We start from the raw sequence: 20,988 nt of genomic DNA, 5'->3' as shown, positions 1-20,988 counted from the left end.
TCTGAAGTCTCCACCTCTTCAAAAACACTGGAATAACACAAACACTTTTTGGGGGTTCGGTCCCCAAAGTCTGAAAGCGTGAGTAGTTCAGCTTTCCAGGGACCTGTGACATCACAGACCAGAATTATTCAGCCTTCCCCCTTTTATAAACGACCTCATATCATGCTGCATTTGCTGTACCTGGAAGTGGGTAGGACAAAGCTCTACCACCAGTGTCAACAGATAAACCCAGCAGCAGTGTGGGGTAAAATGGGTGTCCACCCACTAAAACTTACTAATATTAACAAAGCCCTAAACATGGTTGAAAATTGTTCTTTTGAATTGTATACCTGTGGTATTTGTGAACAAAGAATGTTTCATCAAGAATTCAGGAAACTGTCAAGGGCATGATGTGTCTACTTTAATGTCAGCAGGGATGACTCGGCTAAATTCGTACTCGCTCCCTGTAAAGTGAAACATTTAGCCTCTCACCCCATGAAATGGAGTTAAACTTGTGTAGATGTATTCCTGAATAAGTGTAGTTGCATAACAGAATTGATGAAGACAGCTTTTGAAAAACTTTGTGAGATGCTTTTGAAGTACAAAGAGTCAGTGTCCCAACTAGGGTTGCCAACTCCCTCAAAAACAAATAAGGGACACCTCATCGATTGCCTTCAACCTTCCTGGCCCTTTTTTGTGAGTGAAACGATTTTTTGAGATGTTGGAGAACTATTTGACTCGAACCTGAATTCAATTAGATGCATATTTTTGAATGCCATGAACACATGGAAAACAAATTATTATCCAGCAATTCACTTTAATACAAAATAACAAAATGAACTGAATAAAATAAGTATCTTACTGCTTCCAAACTGCATTCAGGACCTGTTCCAAATAAAAGAAACCCGCTATGACCTGAGGGGGAAACTCATGTTTGAGATGACTACAGCAAGAACTAATATTAAAAAGAGATGTACATCAATTAAGGCAAGAGAAATGTGGAATAGTTGTGACAACGACCTAAAAATGTGCAGTTCTATCTTCAAGTTTAAGAAAATGTTTAAAGAAAATATTGTAAATAAATATAAAACACTATAATTATAAAGTATATTATCCAAAACATTCTAGAATGTGAAACGTCAATTTTATATTTTGTCTTATTATTTATTTTTGTCTTCTTTATGCATTGTTTGTTTCCACAGAGTAATGCTAATGTTTCATATTTAAGCTGATCACAAGATAAAAAGGGTAGGCACTATAAGCTACAGCTTCAGCCATAGCCTACACCTTTTCGGCAAAAGAAAAGGAATAAATATAAATAAAGAAAATTCAATTCAATTCAATCTTTCTTAACAGAAACCTGTCCTGCTTAACTTAAAATTGTATAAATTCATATAAACAATAGAAAGAACATCCATTTTGTAGCCTAATAGTGCACATTTTTAGTGCAATAACAAAAGTGCAAACAGAAAGTCTGTAGAAAACTTGTAAACATATTTGTGCTTCAAAGGCCATGACTGTAGACTAGGCCTACAGTTGTATTAAAACACACACAAAAAAAACTTTTGGACGCAACAGCTCAATGCCATTTTCCATTGGCATTTTATGAATATTTTTTTACTCTTTACAGTAATTCGGGACAAAGTGCGTCCCTTCAGCTCAATATGGGACTCGTACTTTAGTTTATAAACACGGGACGATTCCGTTTTTTTTCAAGGGTCGCTGGATCTGCTCTGGATCTGGGTGGGGTTAAAGCATGATTTATGGTTCCGCGTTACACCGACGCAGACCCTACGCCGTAGGGTACGTGCGTACCTACGCCGTAAGCTCTGCGTCGGTGTAACGCGGAACCATAAATCAGCCTTCAGTGTCTGTGTCGCACGCTGACAACTGGGAGCCCTTCACAACAAACTAACAGGTGTCCTCCTCTTCCTCCTCCTCCTCCTTCACAACTCCGTCCGTCCGTCACACCAGCCGCGGGTTTCGTGTCCGTTGCCACCGCCAAGCTGAACGCTGCCGTCTCTGCTTTTTAATCGACCTTTAAAAACTTTGAAACGTGTTCTCAAATGATGCACGCCGCACAGAAAGACACCACCTTCACCAAGATCTTCGTGGGAGGCCTTCCTTATCACACTACGGACTCCAGTCTGAGAAAGTACTTCGAGGTGTTTGGGGACATCGAGGAGGCTGTTGTTATCACTGATCGGCAGACGGGGAAGTCCAGAGGTTATGGATTTGTAAGTAACAAGTTGTTTGTTTAAGTTCAGACGGGTTTTGGAGGCTGATAGCGCACATGCAGTGTCATGGCTCAACTGAGCAGAGTCACCAGTGAGAGCATGACTGCTGTTTCCTGCTGTAACAGGCAGGTACAGAAAGAAAGTGTGGCTTTGGCAGGAAAGACTCACTCCTGGGAAAAAGAAAAAAAAGTTCTCACACAAAAATGTTTAAGTAATTTATTATTGTTACACAGGATATGGTTTTATTTTTAGTTTTTTATTTTTTTCGTGTGAAATGTGGTCAAAGTGTCCAGCAAAAATTGAGGGGAATTGAAGTGTGTTGTGTGTTTTTTATCTTGTATTTTTGCATAATTGCTGCTGCACCTTAAAATGTTTATAATTTTTGTACATAGAAATTCCACATTTGTCTATTTGTCTGTTTGTCTATTTTTCATTGTTTTTTGTTCACCTTATACCATAGAGAGCGAAACTACCGCAGTCAAATTCCTTGTTGGACAATGTTCGAACCTGGCCAATAAAGCTGATTCTGATTCTGATTCTGATTGTTCTCTGTAGGTGACCATGGCAGACCGGGCCTCGGCTGACCGAGCCTGCAAGGACCCAAACCCCATAATAGATGGAAGGAAAGCCAACGTGAACCTGGCCTACCTGGGGGCCAAACCCCGAGTCATTCAACCAGGTGAGGGACTGGACCCTAGATCTGAGGTTCAGGTCGTAAAATACCACCATGCTTGCCCTCACTGACACAGTTACAGAAAAAGTGGGAAATACAAGCAAATCAAACAACTTTTTTTCCAAGTAAAAAGCTTTCTATCTTGATATTTGGAGTATGACTCGTAAATATATGGATTGTGCTTTGTTTTAAAGCATCAATACTTGAGATGGAAGTTTCAACTGTTGCTTCTTTTTTCTTTTTGTTTTTTCCCAGGGTTTGCATTTGGTGTGCCTCAGATCCATCCGGCATTCATTCAAAGACCGTATGGGTGAGTTGAGCTATAAAATTTCTGTTTTTACAAAATTTGTCTGTATAAAATGCAAAAGCAGTTTCTTTCTTTCTTTTTTTTTTTTTAAACGATCATATATAATCTGTTTTAAACATGCATTTATTATTGCCTCCGCCCATTTCACCCTGAATGAGGACATGTGAGTGTTTATGTGTGCTCCTCTGCTTGAGGGTTGACTGTGAAGGAAGTGCGCATTTGTCCTCAGCCAAACCAGGACTTGACTTCACGCTGTCTATCTCTTTCTGATCTGACAGGGTCGGTAACGGTTAAAATAGCTGATGAAGGGACATGATGATTTGAGGAATAGCTGGGTCTGCATTGGGCAGAGCACTAAAGTGTTACCTGTATACTGTGACATACACAAACGAACTGAAATGGTGACTAGATGCATGGAAGTCTTTTGTTGTTTTTTTTTTCAGTTTTCTATAGTACATAGATTGGTGTGTGCCTTGTTTTCAGTATGATGTGGTGTTCAGCTTAACTGTGTGCCTATTTCTACTTGCAGTGGGGGGAGTGGGGTGTGCAGGAGGTTGTTTTTTTGTGCAGACTATCAGTTTTGATAGGGAGGTATAACTTTGCAATGGAGTGTCAATTTATTTTCCCTTGTAATGACTGTGCTTTAGCCTGTGATTCATCCATATTTTGTTTCCCAGTTTCTAGTTAACATGAAGTGTTTTGTTGTCAAAAGGGGGCCTGATGATCGCTCACAGTGTTCATTTCAATATCAATCCCCTGCAACAAAACAAAGACTATCTTGCATGTGGGAGTTATGTTTCTGTTTTCTTACCCATGATGCTGTGTTGTTGGTTTTTATTTAATTTATTTTTATTAACCTGTTGCTTTAATTTGTAGCTTAAATCCATGGGCACATGATACTGAGCAGTTTTTTCTTTCCAATAAACCAAATTTATTTTAATTTTTCCTGTCACACCAGCAACTGTTGTTTAAGAGTAACCGTAACAAAGACATAAGCATCTCACTGCCAAAAAAAGCACACGTGTTTGTTTAGTTGTAAGAAAACTACACTTTACTGAAGAAAGTCAACTGAACATGCCTAAATAAAGCTATGAGAAACTATTTTTAGATATTAAGGTAACTTAACATGTAATCTATGATCTTCTTGATTATCTTTAAAATTGATTTAAAAGATGGATTTTTTTTTTTTTTTAATACACGGACAGACTCAAACGGCCCCGGGATGCAGGTTGCCAACAGAGTTCTTAGCAGCTCTCTGAGACGGCAGCTGTTGGCTACAGTGATCTGCACAGCCTCTCAAATTCAGATGGAAAATAGGAGTCACTCAGCAGCGCTGTTAATAATGTATGGCACAGAAGAGGCCGCTCGGCTGTGGACAACAGGTGGGCCGAGCCATGCACCAGTGAAGGCTTTTGGTTATGTGCAGGGGATTACCCATGTGTCCTGCTGATTTACAAAGCACCTTTATTTAGCTTTCAACTTGCCGGACGACAAAATGTTCACCCCTTGCTTTCAAAAGTCATATTTAAAAACAAGGACCCTTTTCAATTTTAAACTCATCGTAATAAACATTTTAAAAAGAAAAAAAAGGACTTGTGTGACAAGAAAAGGAAACCACTAGATCCGATTTCAGCACATCAAGTTGAAAATTACCATTGCAATTGACCTTGATTGGTATTTGGTTTGCAGCTATAATACTGTACAAGACTTATCCTTCTTTTTAAATGGTTAAGACATCTTCAGTGCGATGTTGGCGAGGGGGGGGTACCGAAAATATTTGAGGAAAGTCACTAAAACAGCATTGCAGCACAGGCAGTCACGGCAGCTGACAAACACGGCGGTGTGCTGCTGAAGGAGATCAGCTTGTCCTTTGGAGATGACAAGGGAGCAAAAATAGCATGCTCCCAGCCTCCCCTGTCAGTCAAGTTGGCCTGTGTATTTTGGTGTGGGGGTGTATGTCTGTAAGAGGGGGAGGGTAGCGCTAGTCAGTGGACAGATATACTTCACACCTGCTCCTCTGTATATTTACTGAGGGTGACTTCAACACAAGTTTGAAGTGGGGACAAGTTTGCCTAGATACAAAGGTTTGTATTTATCTGTTTATATCCTGATGTGCTGCTCTTCAGAGATAATCTCTCACACTTATACAATTCTTCCAGGATAATAGTTGAATCAGTATTGGGTTTTTTTGTTGTTTTTTTAAGAGATATTAACAAACCAGGGCCTCTGCAGAACCTTTTATTCAATTAAGCTGCCACTTGATAAAACACCACAATTAATTTAGAAGCTCTAGGCAGCATTGTAATATATGGCATCTTGGCTGCTCATTTAAGACAGACAGCCGATGCATTTACCTTATTTGTTTGTGTTAAAGGATCTATTAACATGTGTGGGCATGCCTGTATGTGTGGTATTGGTGTGGCAGTACATGGACGGAATAATGTCCACTTCTTTTACTCATTTGATGTGGTGTTTTGTGATAAGCTCGCATTTTGTCAAATATGGTTTTAAGTGGTTTTCAGTGGTGCAGAGCTTGGCCGTGTCTTCTTTTTTTAATGCCCTACTGTTTCATATTCAGGTGCTGTTTGAAATTAAAAGCTGCACTTGTGTTCTTTTGTGGTTTTTGCTGCTTTTTAACTTTTTACTTCTAGGGTTAGGGTTTCAGTTATTAATGAATGGATTTGCTGTGCTCTGAGGACTGGATTGACATATTTGGCAACTGCTTTTTCCAGAGTTAAGCTTCAGCACAGGAACAATAAATGATCACAGCTTCGTCCTGAACATGTGCCTGTTTCTATCCTACAGGATTCCCGCCCACTACGTCTACCCTCAAGCGTTTGTCCAACCCAGCGTGGTGATCCCTCATGTTCAACCTTCTGCTGCTACAGCAACAGCTGCTGCTGCTGCAACCTCCCCATACCTTGACTATACTGGAGCAGCGTATGCGCAGTACTCTGCTGCTGCCGCCACTGCTGCCGCTGCCGCCGCTTATGAGCAGTATCCGTATGCGGCCTCACCAGCACCGACGAGCTACATGACTACAGCAGGGTATGGATACGCTGTCCAGCAGCCTCTCGCCACTGCTGCTACCCCAGGAGCTGCTGCTGCTGCGGCGGCATTCAGCCAGTACCAGCCCCAGCAGCTTCAGACAGATCGTATGCAGTAAAGATTATGAAGATTACTTTTTATAGCAGGAAAAAAAATGGGGGGGGGGGCTCTCCTCCACCTGTGAGGAAGATGAAACGAGGAGTGACAGACGGTAAAGACAGTCACTCTCATGTTTTCATTTACCAGACCTTCTTCCAGGGAGCCTGAAGAAAATATGGAGACAGATGAGGAATTTCTGTTTATTTTATTTAAGTGAGATCAGTATTGAATACACATTTTTTATATATATATATATATATATATATATATATATATATAGATATGTGTGTATATCTATGCATATGTATATATATATATATATATATGTGTGTATATGTATGTGTTTATATATATGGTGTGTGTGTATGTATGTGTGTATATATATGTATGTGTATATATATATATATATATATATATACACATACACACACATACATGCATACATGTTTATACACACGCGCACACAAATATTTAATATTTATTCAACATTAAAATATTTCATGTTCACAGAACTAGGCTGGACTGGACCTCATGTAAGCCATTGCTAAATATTTTATGTATACTGCAGTGGAAATTTGTATGAAAATCCCAAGTGCATTTATGTCTTATGATCAGGTTTCCTTCACTACACTCTGAAAACCAACAACACCACATGCAACATACATGAGAGCCATGGACCACTTCATCGTCCAGTTTTCAGTATCTAATAGTTTTGGACCATCATTGTGTTTGGTGAAGCTATGCACACAGGAAGACGGGGAGTCAGTGTTTTCTTTGGACTGTTACAGTTTAGTTACCCTGATGTTGTTCCCTGTAAAACATATTTTCTTTGATGGTACATATGAAAAATGACAGCTGAAGCTGGTAAAAGCGCTCATCTTTTCTTCACCTTTTCACAACACCTCAAGTAAGTAGCGCAAAAGGGAAGAAGCACTGCTGAATGTGAATCTTTCATTTTTGATAAAATGTTTCATAGTGTGCCTTTTTAAATTATACTATTTATGTATTTATTCTGGAATCTTACAGCAATAAAACCTTGTGTTTGTTTTGACATGCAAGTATGAAGGCTGTTGTAGAACATGCCCACATGTGCTGCTGCATTTGTCATGATGAAGAGCGTATGATGGTTAGGTAAACTTGGCTTAACAAAGCACTGCTGTCTGTACAAAGAACAAATGAGTGGAAACGTAGCAAGAAGTTCAAGGCCTTTTCTGTTTTGTTTTTTGTTATTTTAATGTTGTCTCTAAGGTTCGTAACTCTTAAATGTTGCTTTTTATACTTGACCAGTTTGATAAGACTGCTGACGTGAACTGCTAACTTTAAAAATTTCTCACATTTCTTGTCTTTTGACATACACATTTTCAAAGGGCATCACATGTTTTGCCTTGTAATGCATGATTCCAAATATGTAATTTGGGAAATAAACTGAAATCTACCTTTTCTGTTCATGTGTGCTCTGTAATGTCCTCAGCATTGAAGGGGTTTGATGAATTAATATCACATGATGGTCGCCGCCATGGTCAAAAAATGCCAACAAAGAAGCAGACGGCAAATTAATCCACAGTTTAAACTTTCTGGTGCCTTTGGTGTTCTGTATATTCCACTACAGTGTGAAAGTTATGCGACGTGTCTAACCAATAAAAAAAATATTATGGCATGAATTACAAACGGACAGGAAGCCAAATGGTGCATCCAGCATGCCAGCAGAGATGAGATACTAATTATGGGTTGCTAAATTTCCAACTGCTCCACACGTTGGATTCCCATAAACTTCTTAATGCTTTCCAAGGCTGTCCTATTTAATTCATCTGGATATGTGAGTACTGGTCACTAGCATTAAACTGAGGTACGTGTTTTTCTCCAGTCTGAACGGACTTAAGCAGCTGCAAGGCTGGACTGATTTGACAGGCAACTTGTTGTCTATTCCTTGAGTTGTTCACCTGTTTCCAGTCCTTCAACAAACCACCAGTGGAGTTTCTGTGTAGAGAAACTTGCACTGACTGCTGGAACAAAAAAAAATAAAATACTTTAGAGAAATATATTGACCCATAAATGCTGTGTAACTCAGTCTCCTCTCCGCGTGCTTGCAGATTTGGGTCAGGAAGGCCATCCGGCGTAAAACCTGCGCCAGATTGATGGCCGGACTAAACTGACATGGTAGAAGAAGCCTTCTTCTGACACCTGCTGGTTAATTTGTGTGATTTTTTTTCTTACCACGCATTTTGTAAAAGAAAAACATCTCTACACACCTTGTGGTTAAATAAACGAATCAAGCTGATGAGCGCATTGCTTTCGATTTTACATAAGTGTTTCAGGAAGAAAGGCCGAAAGTTTACATGTAATACACGCTCCTGTAGTGATGCGTTCAGGTCACGTAGAAGTAATCACAATCATGCAAGTTCATTAAGACTTAGCAAATACTTTTTATATATATATTTATATATGTTCATATATACGATATGTTATCAGTTTAACTTGTTTTCGAATAACGTGAAAATATTTTTAGACAGAAATATAGACTGTACAGAAAAGTGAATCCTGTCGAGCTGCTTCCTCGAAGTTTTCTCCTTGTATTTCCCATCCATTTTCTGTTGCGTGAACGCAGCTGTTTTTCGTGCGGTGAACTGTCGGAAAGTTTCCTGCCGTCCGGGTGCCTTGAAAATAAAGGAACTAAAGAAATAAGTCTATATACAATCGCAGAGGAAGCCTGGGGACAGCTCCAACCTACTTTTACGGGCAGTGTAAGTGTCGTTTTAAATGACTTACCATTCCGACTGCGATCATTTTTATTTGGCTAACCTCCCCGTCCTTCTCGTAAAAGTTGACACATTAAGTTACGTAATTTAACATAAGTACCAATTAAAAACTCCAAACAATATGGATTGACTATAACGTTGAAAGATTGAAAATATAGATATGTTGACTACGTGGGATTTAAAGGACTTTTTTTTCTCTCAAAGTGAAATCTGTGGCCTATAATATGAACCTCGCGTTTATTGGACTTGTGAATGTTTAATGCTGCTCATTTGCATGTACCATGGTATCTAAACACACTACTATTACTGTTGTGCCGACATTAGAGTTACAAGGTTAGACGGATTTGTGACATATCTGGAAACAGAAGTGTTTGATGACGTTTCCGCTGATCGTGTTTGATATTCCCCGGAAGTCAAAGCAAAATAAGTCACTTCAAAACTCTACACATTTACCCTATCAACTGTATAATTGCTACATTTACAGATGTTAATGACTCCTGTACTTTTTGTAACAACGAAACAGAAACATCTCTGCATTTATTTTTTCAACTGTGACATATCCCAAAAGATTTGGAGTGATCTTGAGTTTCATTTTTTCAATGCTGCTAAATCTGTTTATTTACTTAACATTAAATATATTATTTGTTACTTTGATTATCCTGAAGATCGTGCTCTTGGACACCTATTGAATTTTATCATTATTTACGCTAAATTATTTATTCACAAACAAAACTTTGCTGGTGCTACTCCTAAATTTGCCCCTTTTTCTACTAGAATTAAATTCTCGCATTAAATGTCTTTATTTGATAAACAACAAAAAAAAGCAATAGCCTATATTTTTAATCAACTATGAAAAGTTTTCCCCTGTATCCTCTGATTAACCTTTTATTTATAACTGTCTTGACCTTTCCTTATTGTTTTTTATGCTCTGATTCTATTCCTCATACCTGTTTTATTTATTTATGTATTTATTTTATTCTCTATTTATTTACTTACTCATCTTTATTATAATTATTGTTATTATTATGACTGTTACCTGCATTATCTATATTATGACTTCTTATTCATACTAGATATTTTTATAATTTACTCCATCATTGTATGTGTCCAATAATCTCAGGCTACAACAAATGGATATTTTTCTATTTTTTTTCCTCAAATATTGAAAATAACTGCACTTTTTGCAACTTGGAACCAGAAACCATAACTCATTTATTCTACCACTGTGCTCGATCTTTCCATTTCTGGTCTCAATTTGAACAATATATAGTGTATAAACATCTCAATTGACTGTAGGAGTGGGATATTTTATTTTGTCCATGAAGAAAATGACATTTTATTATAAACCTGTCTTGTATGGCACATTTCACATACACAAATGTAAATACTTGAGTTTAAATACTTGAGTTTAAAGAGTACATCAAATCCCGACACCAACCAAATGTTGGTGTTTGTATAGCAAGATTTGCTAATAAAGTTAAAAAAAAAAATAATAATAAAAATTCCCGGAAGTGGGCTCCGTCACGTGACTTACGGGACGCTTTCTCTTTCTCAAGTTATCAACCATCACCATCACCGTGGATGTGTACTTCCCTAAAAACCGAAGACGTTTGGTGTGATTGATCATTTTTGTATTGCAGTAATCCTACACGAAGGCAGGGATGAGCTCCGACAAGAGCGTGTACTCCCCCATGGCGGTGGGAGCCTCGCAGCCCTCTCTCATCGACTACCCTACATTTCCCGTCACATTTGCCCCGGAGGTGGCGGGCCCGGGGATGGCCGGGGCTCCCGGTCCGCCCGCCGGCGCCCCTTTCCCGCCGCCGGCTGCCTTTGCACGGGGAGTCCCTGGAAGTTACGGGATGTCCCCGAGTCCCTACGACGGAGGCTACGCGAACCCCTGCCCCCCGCCCTATGCACCGCGGAGCCAGGCCGCCATGCACAGCTACGCTGGTGAGGGACAGTGACCACAACTGAAGTACATGGGTGATGTGATATATGAGCAGTACTCGAGTTGAGGGGGGATGAGGGGGATGGTATCCCCCCCTGAAATAAAAACAGTCAAAATCCTCCCCCCTGTAAAACTGCTATCCCCCCTTTCCATCCCTTATGTCATTTCATCAATGAATGTGGTTTTACTGCTATTTCAACATTTAGAGTCATCACCAGAAAAATAACACCAGAAAAATGTGACAATTGTCACCTGTTTCAGGTAAATTTTCACTTGAAATAAGTAGGAAAATCTGCCAGTGGGACAAGATTTATCTTCTTATTCCAAGCAAAAAAAAATCTTGTTGCACTGGCAGATTTTTCTACTTATTTCAAGTGAAAATCTACTTGAAACAGGTAAAAATTGTGGTTTTTTCCAGTGATGAGTCTTGTGTTAAGTGTAATGAGATATTTTTTACTAAAATGAGACATTTTAACTAGAAATAAGACAAATATTCAACATTTAGAGTCATCACCAGAAAAATAACACCAGAAAAATGTGACAATTGTCACCTGTTTCAGGTAAATTTTCACTTGAAATAAGTAGGAAAATCTGCCAGTGGGACAAGATTTATCTTCTTATTCCAAGCAAAAAAAAATCTTGTTGCACTGGCAGATTTTTCTACTTATTTCAAGTGAAAATCTACTTGAAACAGGTAAAAATTGTGGTTTTTTCCAGTGATGAGTCTTGTGTTAAGTGTAATGAGATATTTTTTACTAAAATGAGACATTTTAACTAGAAATAAGACAAATATTCTTGTTAACATTTTGAGTTTTTGCAGTGATCCATTTTACTTATCCTGTGAAGGACAGAGGCATGTTGATAAGTTCAGAAAACTGTTTTTTATTGTTGTGTTTTGATGTATTTGATGTAAGCCCAGTGGATATTTAAAGCTTACAGAACGCTGCATTTAACTGCTGCTATGTCATTCCTGCAGTATTTCTGCAGGTGTTTTGGTCAGTGCTATTATTTGTAATATATTATATTATTTGTAATCAGCACAAATTCTCTGTCCCCATATGATAAAATCCACCATCCCCCCTGATTTTTTTTTTTTTTTACAACTCGAGTACTGACCACAACTGAAGTACATTGGTGATGTGATATATGAGTAATATGAAGTGTGTTTTCATTGCACCTGAAGGTGATGGTTACTACAACGAGGAAGCTCCACCACCGTTCTGTGACAATGGAGATTTTGATTTTGGATTAGACAACAAGACCATCCGAAGAGCCTTCATTAGAAAGGTATGGTGCATCCCTATACACTGGCCACTTGTGGTGTCGGTAAAGGAAAAGCAGCATGCAGGGGCTCACTGTGGCTTACAGACGTATTAAAAGTATTCACATTGATTACTCTGATAGAAGTATAGATACTAGAGTTTAAAAATACTCCTGTTGATGTATCAACTCAAGTTTTTTACTCAAATAAAAGTATAAAAGTACTGTTTTCAAAGCTACTTAAAGTATAAAATTAAAAGTAATGTAATAGGGAAAAAGCCATTAAGGAAAAAAGCCATTGAAAATGAATGCATCTTAGTATAATGCAAATATATTAAAGAACCATATATGTGTACTATTGAGCATTAACATGTGTTTCAGAGAGCAGGAGATATGATGACTAGTTGCCTATAATTATTGTAATGGTGCAAAAAGTCAAACTTCAGAGGCCTGTTATCATTTATCCTAACCTTTATTGGAATGTACATCCAAGTTTAGTTGCAGGAATCTGAGGGAGAAGGATGTAAGAACAAAACTGGACAAGAACATCTGAAACAACCACAACCAAATTCACTCTATCCGGATGGAGCAATTTAACTGGATAGTTTTTTTTAAAGGCCGAAATGAAATAGAGTAACGAGGCTGTTTTTAAAATGTAAGGAGTAAAAAGTACAGATAATTGCGTGAAAATGTAAGGAGTAAAAGTAAAAAGTCGTCTGAAAAAGAATTACTCCAGTGAAGTATAGATAACCAAAATTTCTACTTAAGTAAGGTAACAAAGTATTTGTACTTCGTTACTTGACACCTCTGGTGGCTTATAATGACTGTATGGCTGCTTCTTAAAGTCCCAAGGAGCTGTAGTGCCGGTCATCTGCTTGTTAGTGTTGGAGTACCAACCTGTGCTGCTGTGCTATGGAATTTGATATATAAATTTATATGTAGAGTATTTAACTCTTTAAATAGCATTATTACCTGCTTAACGAATCCTGCACTCAGCTCAGTCAGGTTCACATCTACAGGTATGTTGTGGAACCACTGGCGTTCATGTCTGGACACTTGCGCTTGACACTGGCTGCGTCCGAAATTGCATACTTCCACACTTATGAGTATGCAAAAACAGTATGTGAGATTTTTTAGTGCGTCCGAAACATTAGTACGTACTCAATAGTATGTGCTATCCATACTCAATCCGGAGAAATATATTAGTGTGGATTGATGGACACTAGCTAAGCAGAAACTTCCCACAATGCAATGCAGCGGTATAAGTATAATAATATTATTATATAATATTATAATATTCGTATATAATAATATTATATAATGTCATCTTGTTTCGGCCAGAATAAACGGGAAATAGCGGAGCGGTGCGCTGCTACTGCTGCTGTGACACGTCACTTCCTCCCAACGGCAGGAAGTGACGTGTGCACTCTGAATAGTACGTCCGAATTAATGCATACTACTGATATTTACTCAAGTGTGTTCAATTTAAGTATACTTTTTATAATATACTCCTTTTAGTATGGCATTTCGGACGCACCGACTGTTTTCTTTTTGTGTCACTGTTGTTTTTAAGTCTTCTGGATTGTGGTTGTTGTTGTCTTTTATATCGTGTATGTTGTTGTCTTTTATATCGTGTATATTGTATGTATAATTTTATGGTACTATGGACCTCTTCTTGAGATGTGTCTCTAATAAAGTGTGAATTGAATTAAACTGAATTGATGGTCAAGGAAATATTAGCGCCCTTCATCAAATCAGCTTAGTTCTTTTATGATTAGTTGCAAAGTTCGTCAACAGCAGTTATATTCTGTTATGGAGTTAACTTTTGGGAAATCACTTAATCCATAAGAGGGGGTAGATGTTTGAGATATACCTGGATGTTGAGCATCCATTTGTACTTTCCTAAAAATTAGATTAAAATCACGGGATGACTTCTTAAGTAATAGTTTGTGGATAAACGTGCTGTTGTGGTTGGCCACAGACATAAAAAAGCACCCACAACCTCCCCTCTGGGTCCTTTTCCAAAATATGTGTTTTGTTTGTGAACCTATTATCTTCCCCTGCTCTTGTAGGTGTTTTGTTGTTGTTGTTTTTTATTAAACCAAAATTACATGGATTTAATCATGAACTTTGATACAACTTGAAGGTCATACGTACATCTTGTATATTACTATGTGTGTCTTCTACCTTCTCTGCTTTTCCTTCCAGGTATTCCTGGTGCTGAGTGCCCAGCTGTTGGTGACATTTGCTTTTGTGGCTGTTTTCACCTTCGTGGATGAGGTCAACGTCTTTGCCAGGGAGAACATTTGGATGTACTTCCTGTCCTATGGTGTGTTCCTTGTGTCAGTCTTAGCTATCAGTTGCTGTGGGAGCATTCGCCGACAACACCCTTGGAACCTGGTTGCTCTGGTAAGAGTTACTTTTGTTATAATAGGAAATGCAAGCTGGGGAAGTTGCAGTAGAAGAACGCAGAAGTGGTTTTTCAACTTCAGTAATGAAAGGCCTTGGCCTTCAGATATGCAAATTTGTGCTGTGGAAAATATGCAGGTTGCATTTGCTGTTAAACTCTGTTTTAATGATGGATTTGGTAAAGAAATATCTCACACTTCTCTTGCACAAAAACTTAACTACTTTAAGTTTTCAGTATGCTGTTTGATTTAAGCATCATATATCACTGCTGTAACCACTAAAATGATGTACCACAGATTCATATCAGGAAATTGAACATCATACAAACAAATGCAAGTGCAAGTGCTGATATATTATTTTGTGTTTTCAGTCCATCCTGACTGTCAGTATGTCCTACATGGTGGGAATGATCGCCAGCTTCCATGAGACTGAGTCAGTCATCATGGCAGTGGGCATCACAGCTTTTGTGTGCTTCACAGTGGTCATCTTCTCCCTGCAGGTTTGTATTTGTCCCTGCCTCCTGCATGTATGTCATGTTCATAAATCCTACTCTGATAAAGAATTAACGTTAACACTGCTGTCATCTTTCCCCTGCAGACCAAATATGACTTCACCTCCTGTTACGGTGTGCTCTTCGTCTGTCTGATTGTCCTCATTGTCTTTGGCATCCTCTGCATCTTCATCCAAAACAAGATTCTGGAGATTGTGTATGCTGGATTGGGAGCGCTACTCTTCACTTGTGTAAGTTCTGAAAAAAAACAATTTACTATATCAGAAGGTGGTTTTCTCTGAGAACTGTGCAAAATCTAAATTAATTTTGACAAATGTTTAACATAATTTAACTTAATGTTGCATCGAAATCTGTCAGTTAAACCCACTGCATGGATCCAGGTTTAACTATACTTTTGTTTCAAGTAATCATGGTTTTGTTGGATATTAAAACCCCGAATAAAGCTCAGATAGTTTCCATTTCAAACCTTTAGATCCATTTATTGTGAAGTGTTTTCTTACAAATCCCAGATTTTGGCTGTGAGGATTTTTCCTTGATTGATTAAAACCATTACACAAAGGACATTTACTAGATGATAAACTACAATAACTGGATTAGTAAGTTGTTTATGACAGTATTTAAAAAAGGAAAAATAAGGATAGTTTGTAAACGGAGATACCCATTTGACTACAGCTTTACAAATTCAAATTTCAACTCATCAATGTGACTATAATGTTGAACACTAAACAGTGTTCCCTTAAGGTGGAATGTAGCACAAATTGTCCTTTTTCATTTTTTCTTCTTATTTTTTTGTTAAGCATTTAAAGGATCGTACAAGATCTTCTGTCTTCCTCAGATGCAGAAAAGCCTAAACACCACTCAGTCCCTTAAAAAGAAATTTGATCAGCTCAGTCAAGTTTTCTGATCCTTGTCGTCATCTTAAATAAAACATAAATACCATTTTTTGTTTTAGCTACCAGTTACAAAAGAAACATGTGACATAAGATCTGAATAATTATTGTTGTTGTTATTATTATTATTAGTATTACTATTATTATTATCATCACAGTAACAGCGTCATGTGTCTGCAGTGAGATCTTGCTTTTGAATTAAATAAATGTAAAGCTTATGTGATTTCTTCAATACATTTTAGGTTGCATATAATGTATGAAAAAAAGACATAGTAATACAGTATGATTAAAGATTCTTCTTAAAGACTGATACACCCATTATTATATTCAAAGAATGGATAACATGTTAGAAACCAGATTTTAACAGATTTCCCTGTATTTTTCAGTTGGCATCAAAAGATTTGACCTGTTCTGAATGTCTTTCTGCTTTACAGTTCTTGGCGGTGGATACTCAGCTGCTGCTTGGCAACAAGGAGCTGGCCCTGAGCCCTGAAGAGTACGTGTTTGCTGCTCTGAACCTGTACACAGACATCATTAACATCTTCCTCTACATTCTTGCCATCATCGGCAGAGGAAGAGGAGGCTGAGCAGGGGCTGTGACAGATCAAACAGAAAATTTTAAGTTCTTGTCCATAATCATAATTTCATGTTACTATTGAGCTTGTATTCATTCCATGGTCACAGGTTGCTTTTGCTTCATTTATTGTAGTGTTTTACACAATAAGATAAAGTGGTGGTCTTAATTTGTAGGTTTGTTGATTGCTGAATTCTTTATGATGTATATAACTTGATGTATAAAAGTGTATTTTGCTTTATGAAGATGTACCTTATGCCACACAAATCATTAAATGACGTAGAGATGACAAAACAATCCCAACTTGAAACTTCATTTCGATGTTTGTTTTTATTTCCCCCTCCGGGGGCTTTCAGTTGTATCACACATCATCATAAGGAGTTTCTTCAATAAACATGAGAAGAAAAAAAGTGTTATGGCACATGTGCTTATTATCAGCTATGATTTTCATCTGTTACATGTGTGACTTGACCTTGTTCACTTGCACTGGAGAAATCTTGTCCAATTAATTTTGGGATTGTTTTGTCAAACCACTATTTTCAGGGTCAAAATTGATTTAATGTCTTTCTTTTGCAATCTAGGAAAAAGCTAAAAGAAATGAGAAGGGCTAATAAATAAATTCCAGTGAATTAAATCATAACCAGAGTCTCCAAGGCAACAAGGAAAAGGGAAAAAAAATAAAAATAGTGATGACACTCTTTTACTCATTACTATTAAGTAGTCTTTTTATGTGGTATTTCTATGTACTGTCAGGAATTAACTGTCTCAATTAACTGACTTAATTTTTGACAAATTTTCTAAACTCAAGTCTGACCTTTTGTGTACGGAATAAAAATTAAATAAAAACAACATATTCTAGAGTTCAGCTCTGTTTTGATTCAACCTAAATGTTTTTGTCGGTGTCTGGGAGGTTCAGTGGGTTTAGGGCTCTGTGACTCCTGCAGCCTAATAATGAACCTGGAGCAACTTGCTGCACATTTGACAGCTAAAAATGAAAGTCTCATTGAGGAGAATGTTCATTTGAAGTCAATGTTAGGTTTGCTCAAGGAAAATATGGACTTGAAAGACAGGATGATGAGCACCGTCAATGACACTCGACACGAATCAACAGGTATGTACTTTCTATTGACTCATTCTCATTTTTATAATTCATGTACTTCTCTTAGCCACCATGTGGCACCGCTGATTCAGTTTAGACTCTGTAAACCCATGTGGTTTCCTGGATGAAGGTTATATGCAGGGGTGCAGATCCGATGTCAGGATTGGGGGGGAACACCAACGTGATTTTAATTTTGAATTTTTTGCCAATATGCAACTCATACCATGCCATGAATTGGTAAAGGCTCGCCAAAAAATACTGCACAGGGAATCATTGTGCTTACCTTTCATGTTTATTTGTCCTAAACAGCCAACAGTGTGTGTCACTGCTTACTTAACTGTTATATTTGTAAATCATAATTTTAATGGTTTTGGGCATGTAGTGTCTACTCATCTCAAATTCTTCTCACCATCTTCCTTTTATCCTATGGGACTACTTTATGCACGATCAATTGATATATGGATTAAATATGGAGCCCTAAACAAGTTGTTTAAACTAACCGATCATGTTTTAACACAGTTATGGTGGTAAACAGTTCTAAAAAAAAAAAAGAAAGACCCATTGCTTTCATTCTGTACACCTCAAAATGTACTGTGGATGTATTATTTTTTTAGAAATATATTTTTAATAAATATTCTACATATTCAATTAAGTCTGAAAATACATTTGTTCAATTTTGAATAATTTAGGGTATTTTTATTGGGGGGGACAATTCATGTTTCCAGAAATTGGGGGGGACATGTTCCCCCCGTCCCCCCCGGGATCTACACCCATGGTTATATGCATTAACATTTAATCGAGTTAACATTTTGTGTTTATAGTATGAATTCTGGAAATTAAAATATTTCCAGTTTGTATAGATACATCGATGCCCCAGCAAGATATTATTTTTCTCATTTGATTAACAGATCCTGATATAACTTTTACGGACAGGGATGGGGGAAATGATGGCACCCCGTTCAGCGTTTTAAGAAATCAATTTTTTTTTGCAAATCTGTCATGTTTTTTTTTGTTTGTTTGTATGTTTTTGTAGTAAAACAAACAATATTCACATTCAATATTTTTGTTTGGGGTTGGCATGACGATGAGCTCGAGAAGGTTGAAACATAGTCAGAGTTGCTGCAACGTGTGAAGCAGAGTTTCTACTTGCAAAGATAATTTAAAAGGACTTTGTTTGCTCAGATTCAGGATTACAGACATCCTCTCAGTGGCCAAACACCCTCGGCGAGCAGCAATTCAGGAGAGACTTGAAGCAAACAAAATCTAAAGAAAATCATCGTACCTCATCTCCCGTTGACTTCAAGTCTTTCCTCCAAATCTCTGCACTCAAAGACACAGACGAGGGGCTTCAAAGCAGCCAGAGTGATGCTCTTCTTTGTGCAACAGGTGACCTGGTCGCAGCAGCTTTTGAGCAGGAAAAATGCTGCTCATGCTGTTTGTATTCATTTCAAATTTTCCGTTGCAGATCCACCACGTCTGCTAGGAGAGATTGCATATCAGCTGGATATGAGGATACTGTCATATGTCTTCAAGGCCCAGAAGAGGTTCTATGGTTTCACAGTGCGTAATATAGCAGGGAAGATCACAGAGGTACAGAAAGAACTCTCGAACTGATAGCCTAGAGATGAAGAACTAATCAATTATTACATTCTGCCTGGTATGGGAATTACTTTTTGACATGACAGTGGACAGATAAGATTTAGGATATGAAGTTTTTTGCTGTAGGTCTGTTCCTTGCTAGCAGATTCCCCGTGCTTGAGGCCCAGTTTCCTCATTTTACGACATTTCAAAACCAATGGCTTAAAAACTTAGAGGGAAGACTAAAATCTATTTTAACTCTCCTGCAGGTTAGCACCCACCCTCTGACAGGAAAGGTAGATGAGGGCTATCAGCTTCATCTCACTCAAACGTATGAAGACCTCATGGACAGGCTGAGCCTGCTTGGGTACAAACCAGCACTTCATCCTTGTTTCTCTGAATTTATTGTCAACACTTATGGAATATTGAGGAAGAGGCCCCATGAAAATTGCATGCAAGGCTACAATAACCCAGACTTTCTGAGGGAGCTCATCGAGACCACTGCACCAAGAAAGCTTCAGAAAGACCTGCTGGTTCTGTTTTCCTGTCTCTGCAACATGGCAACAAAGGACAGAAAGCCACTCCTTTTCTGGTAGTCAACACATCCAAACAGCCCTGCAGAGTTTGCTCCATCTTTGGAAACTGGAAATCAGTTTTAATAAATGATGAGAAATGATGAGTATTGTGTGAATAAGATCTTGTATACAATTAAAAATAAGAAAGAAATAATGCCAGTCATCACATACACATTTCTGAAAGTAGGTCATGCCCGGCAACATCTAAGCTAATAAACCATAAGACATTTAAGGTTTCTCATGCTATTTTAAACACAAACAAACTGAAACGGTTTGTGACTTTAAGTCAGTGGTACACTAATAGTATATTGCATGTTATATCTTTAAAAAAAGCAATAATACCGGCATCTGCTGAGGGTGTCGGCTTTGTGGAGTAAGCATGTTCCTCCTGTGCTTTGTTTTTTCTAGGTATTTTTCCTCCCACCACCCAAAAACATGTATATCAGGTAGATTGATGATTCTAAATTGCCCATAGGACTGAGTGTGACTGTGTGTGGTTGTTTGTCTATACATGGCGTGGCGACCTGTCAAAGACGTACCCCTTCCTTTTACCTCAAGGGATGTGGGACAGGCTCCAGCAGATCTCCATTACCCTAAATTGTATTATGCAGATATAGATAATGGAGGGGTGGGTGGCATTTCCTAAGTGAAAAAAAAAGTTATTTATTAGAGTAAAAAAATTGTCTTAAATTGGAGAAACATTACTTTCAAAAGTTAATATTTGATTGTTTCTGTAGGTGTAGCCAGAACTTTTAAGAGTTAGGCTTTAACTGTGCTTTCTGGGCGTTGGTTTCCTCTGTGGTGAGGAAAGGAGCTTCATAGTGAAGTGAAAGTGCAGGACTTTCATCTTATGTCACGATAGGGTACTTTATTTTACTTACTGACAAAATATATAGGCACGGTAAGGCAAGTTTATTTGTATAGACCAATTCAACACAAGGTAATTCAAAGTGCTTTACATCAACATTAAAAGCGGCAAGACACAATTAAACAGTAAATAACATATAAAATGAAATAAAATTATAAGAAAAGAGGTAAAATAATA

At 37.9% G+C, this 20,988-nt stretch overlaps 2 protein-coding genes across 3 annotated transcripts; both read left to right on the top strand.

The window, feature by feature from the left end:
* The first annotated feature begins 1,865 nt into the window (after positions 1 to 1,865).
* rbm24b (RNA binding motif protein 24b) lies at positions 1,866 to 7,783 on the top strand. 2 transcript variants are annotated; one of them, XM_061716697.1, is made up of 4 exons: positions 1,866 to 2,216; positions 2,772 to 2,895; positions 3,145 to 3,199; positions 5,936 to 7,783. In XM_061716697.1, exons 1-4 carry the CDS (start codon positions 2,046 to 2,048, stop codon positions 6,360 to 6,362), a joined length of 777 nt encoding a protein of 258 aa, XP_061572681.1. In that variant the 5' UTR covers positions 1,866 to 2,045; the 3' UTR covers positions 6,363 to 7,783. The 2 variants fall into 2 exon arrangements, with proteins under 2 accessions (XP_061572681.1, XP_061572680.1); XM_061716696.1 differs by having other exon boundaries at positions 1,869 to 2,216; positions 6,002 to 7,783.
* A 1,142-nt stretch (positions 7,784 to 8,925) lies between these two features.
* grinab (glutamate receptor, ionotropic, N-methyl D-aspartate-associated protein 1b (glutamate binding)) lies at positions 8,926 to 17,540 on the top strand. Its single transcript, XM_061716689.1, has 7 exons — positions 8,926 to 9,084; positions 10,740 to 11,049; positions 12,231 to 12,334; positions 14,516 to 14,716; positions 15,087 to 15,215; positions 15,314 to 15,457; positions 16,552 to 17,540. The coding sequence occupies exons 2-7, from the start codon at positions 10,761 to 10,763 to the stop codon at positions 16,702 to 16,704; spliced, it is 1,020 nt and encodes a 339-aa protein (XP_061572673.1). The 5' UTR covers positions 8,926 to 9,084; positions 10,740 to 10,760; the 3' UTR covers positions 16,705 to 17,540.
* Positions 17,541 to 20,988: the final 3,448 nt, after the last annotated feature.

This window comes from Cololabis saira, chromosome 3 (genome assembly GCF_033807715.1).
Source record: "Cololabis saira isolate AMF1-May2022 chromosome 3, fColSai1.1, whole genome shotgun sequence".
In the NCBI taxonomy this organism is placed as follows: domain Eukaryota; kingdom Metazoa; phylum Chordata; class Actinopteri; order Beloniformes; family Belonidae; genus Cololabis; species Cololabis saira.
Note: the sequence above shows the minus strand (reverse complement) of the source record. Positions and strands in the feature narration are given on the sequence as shown.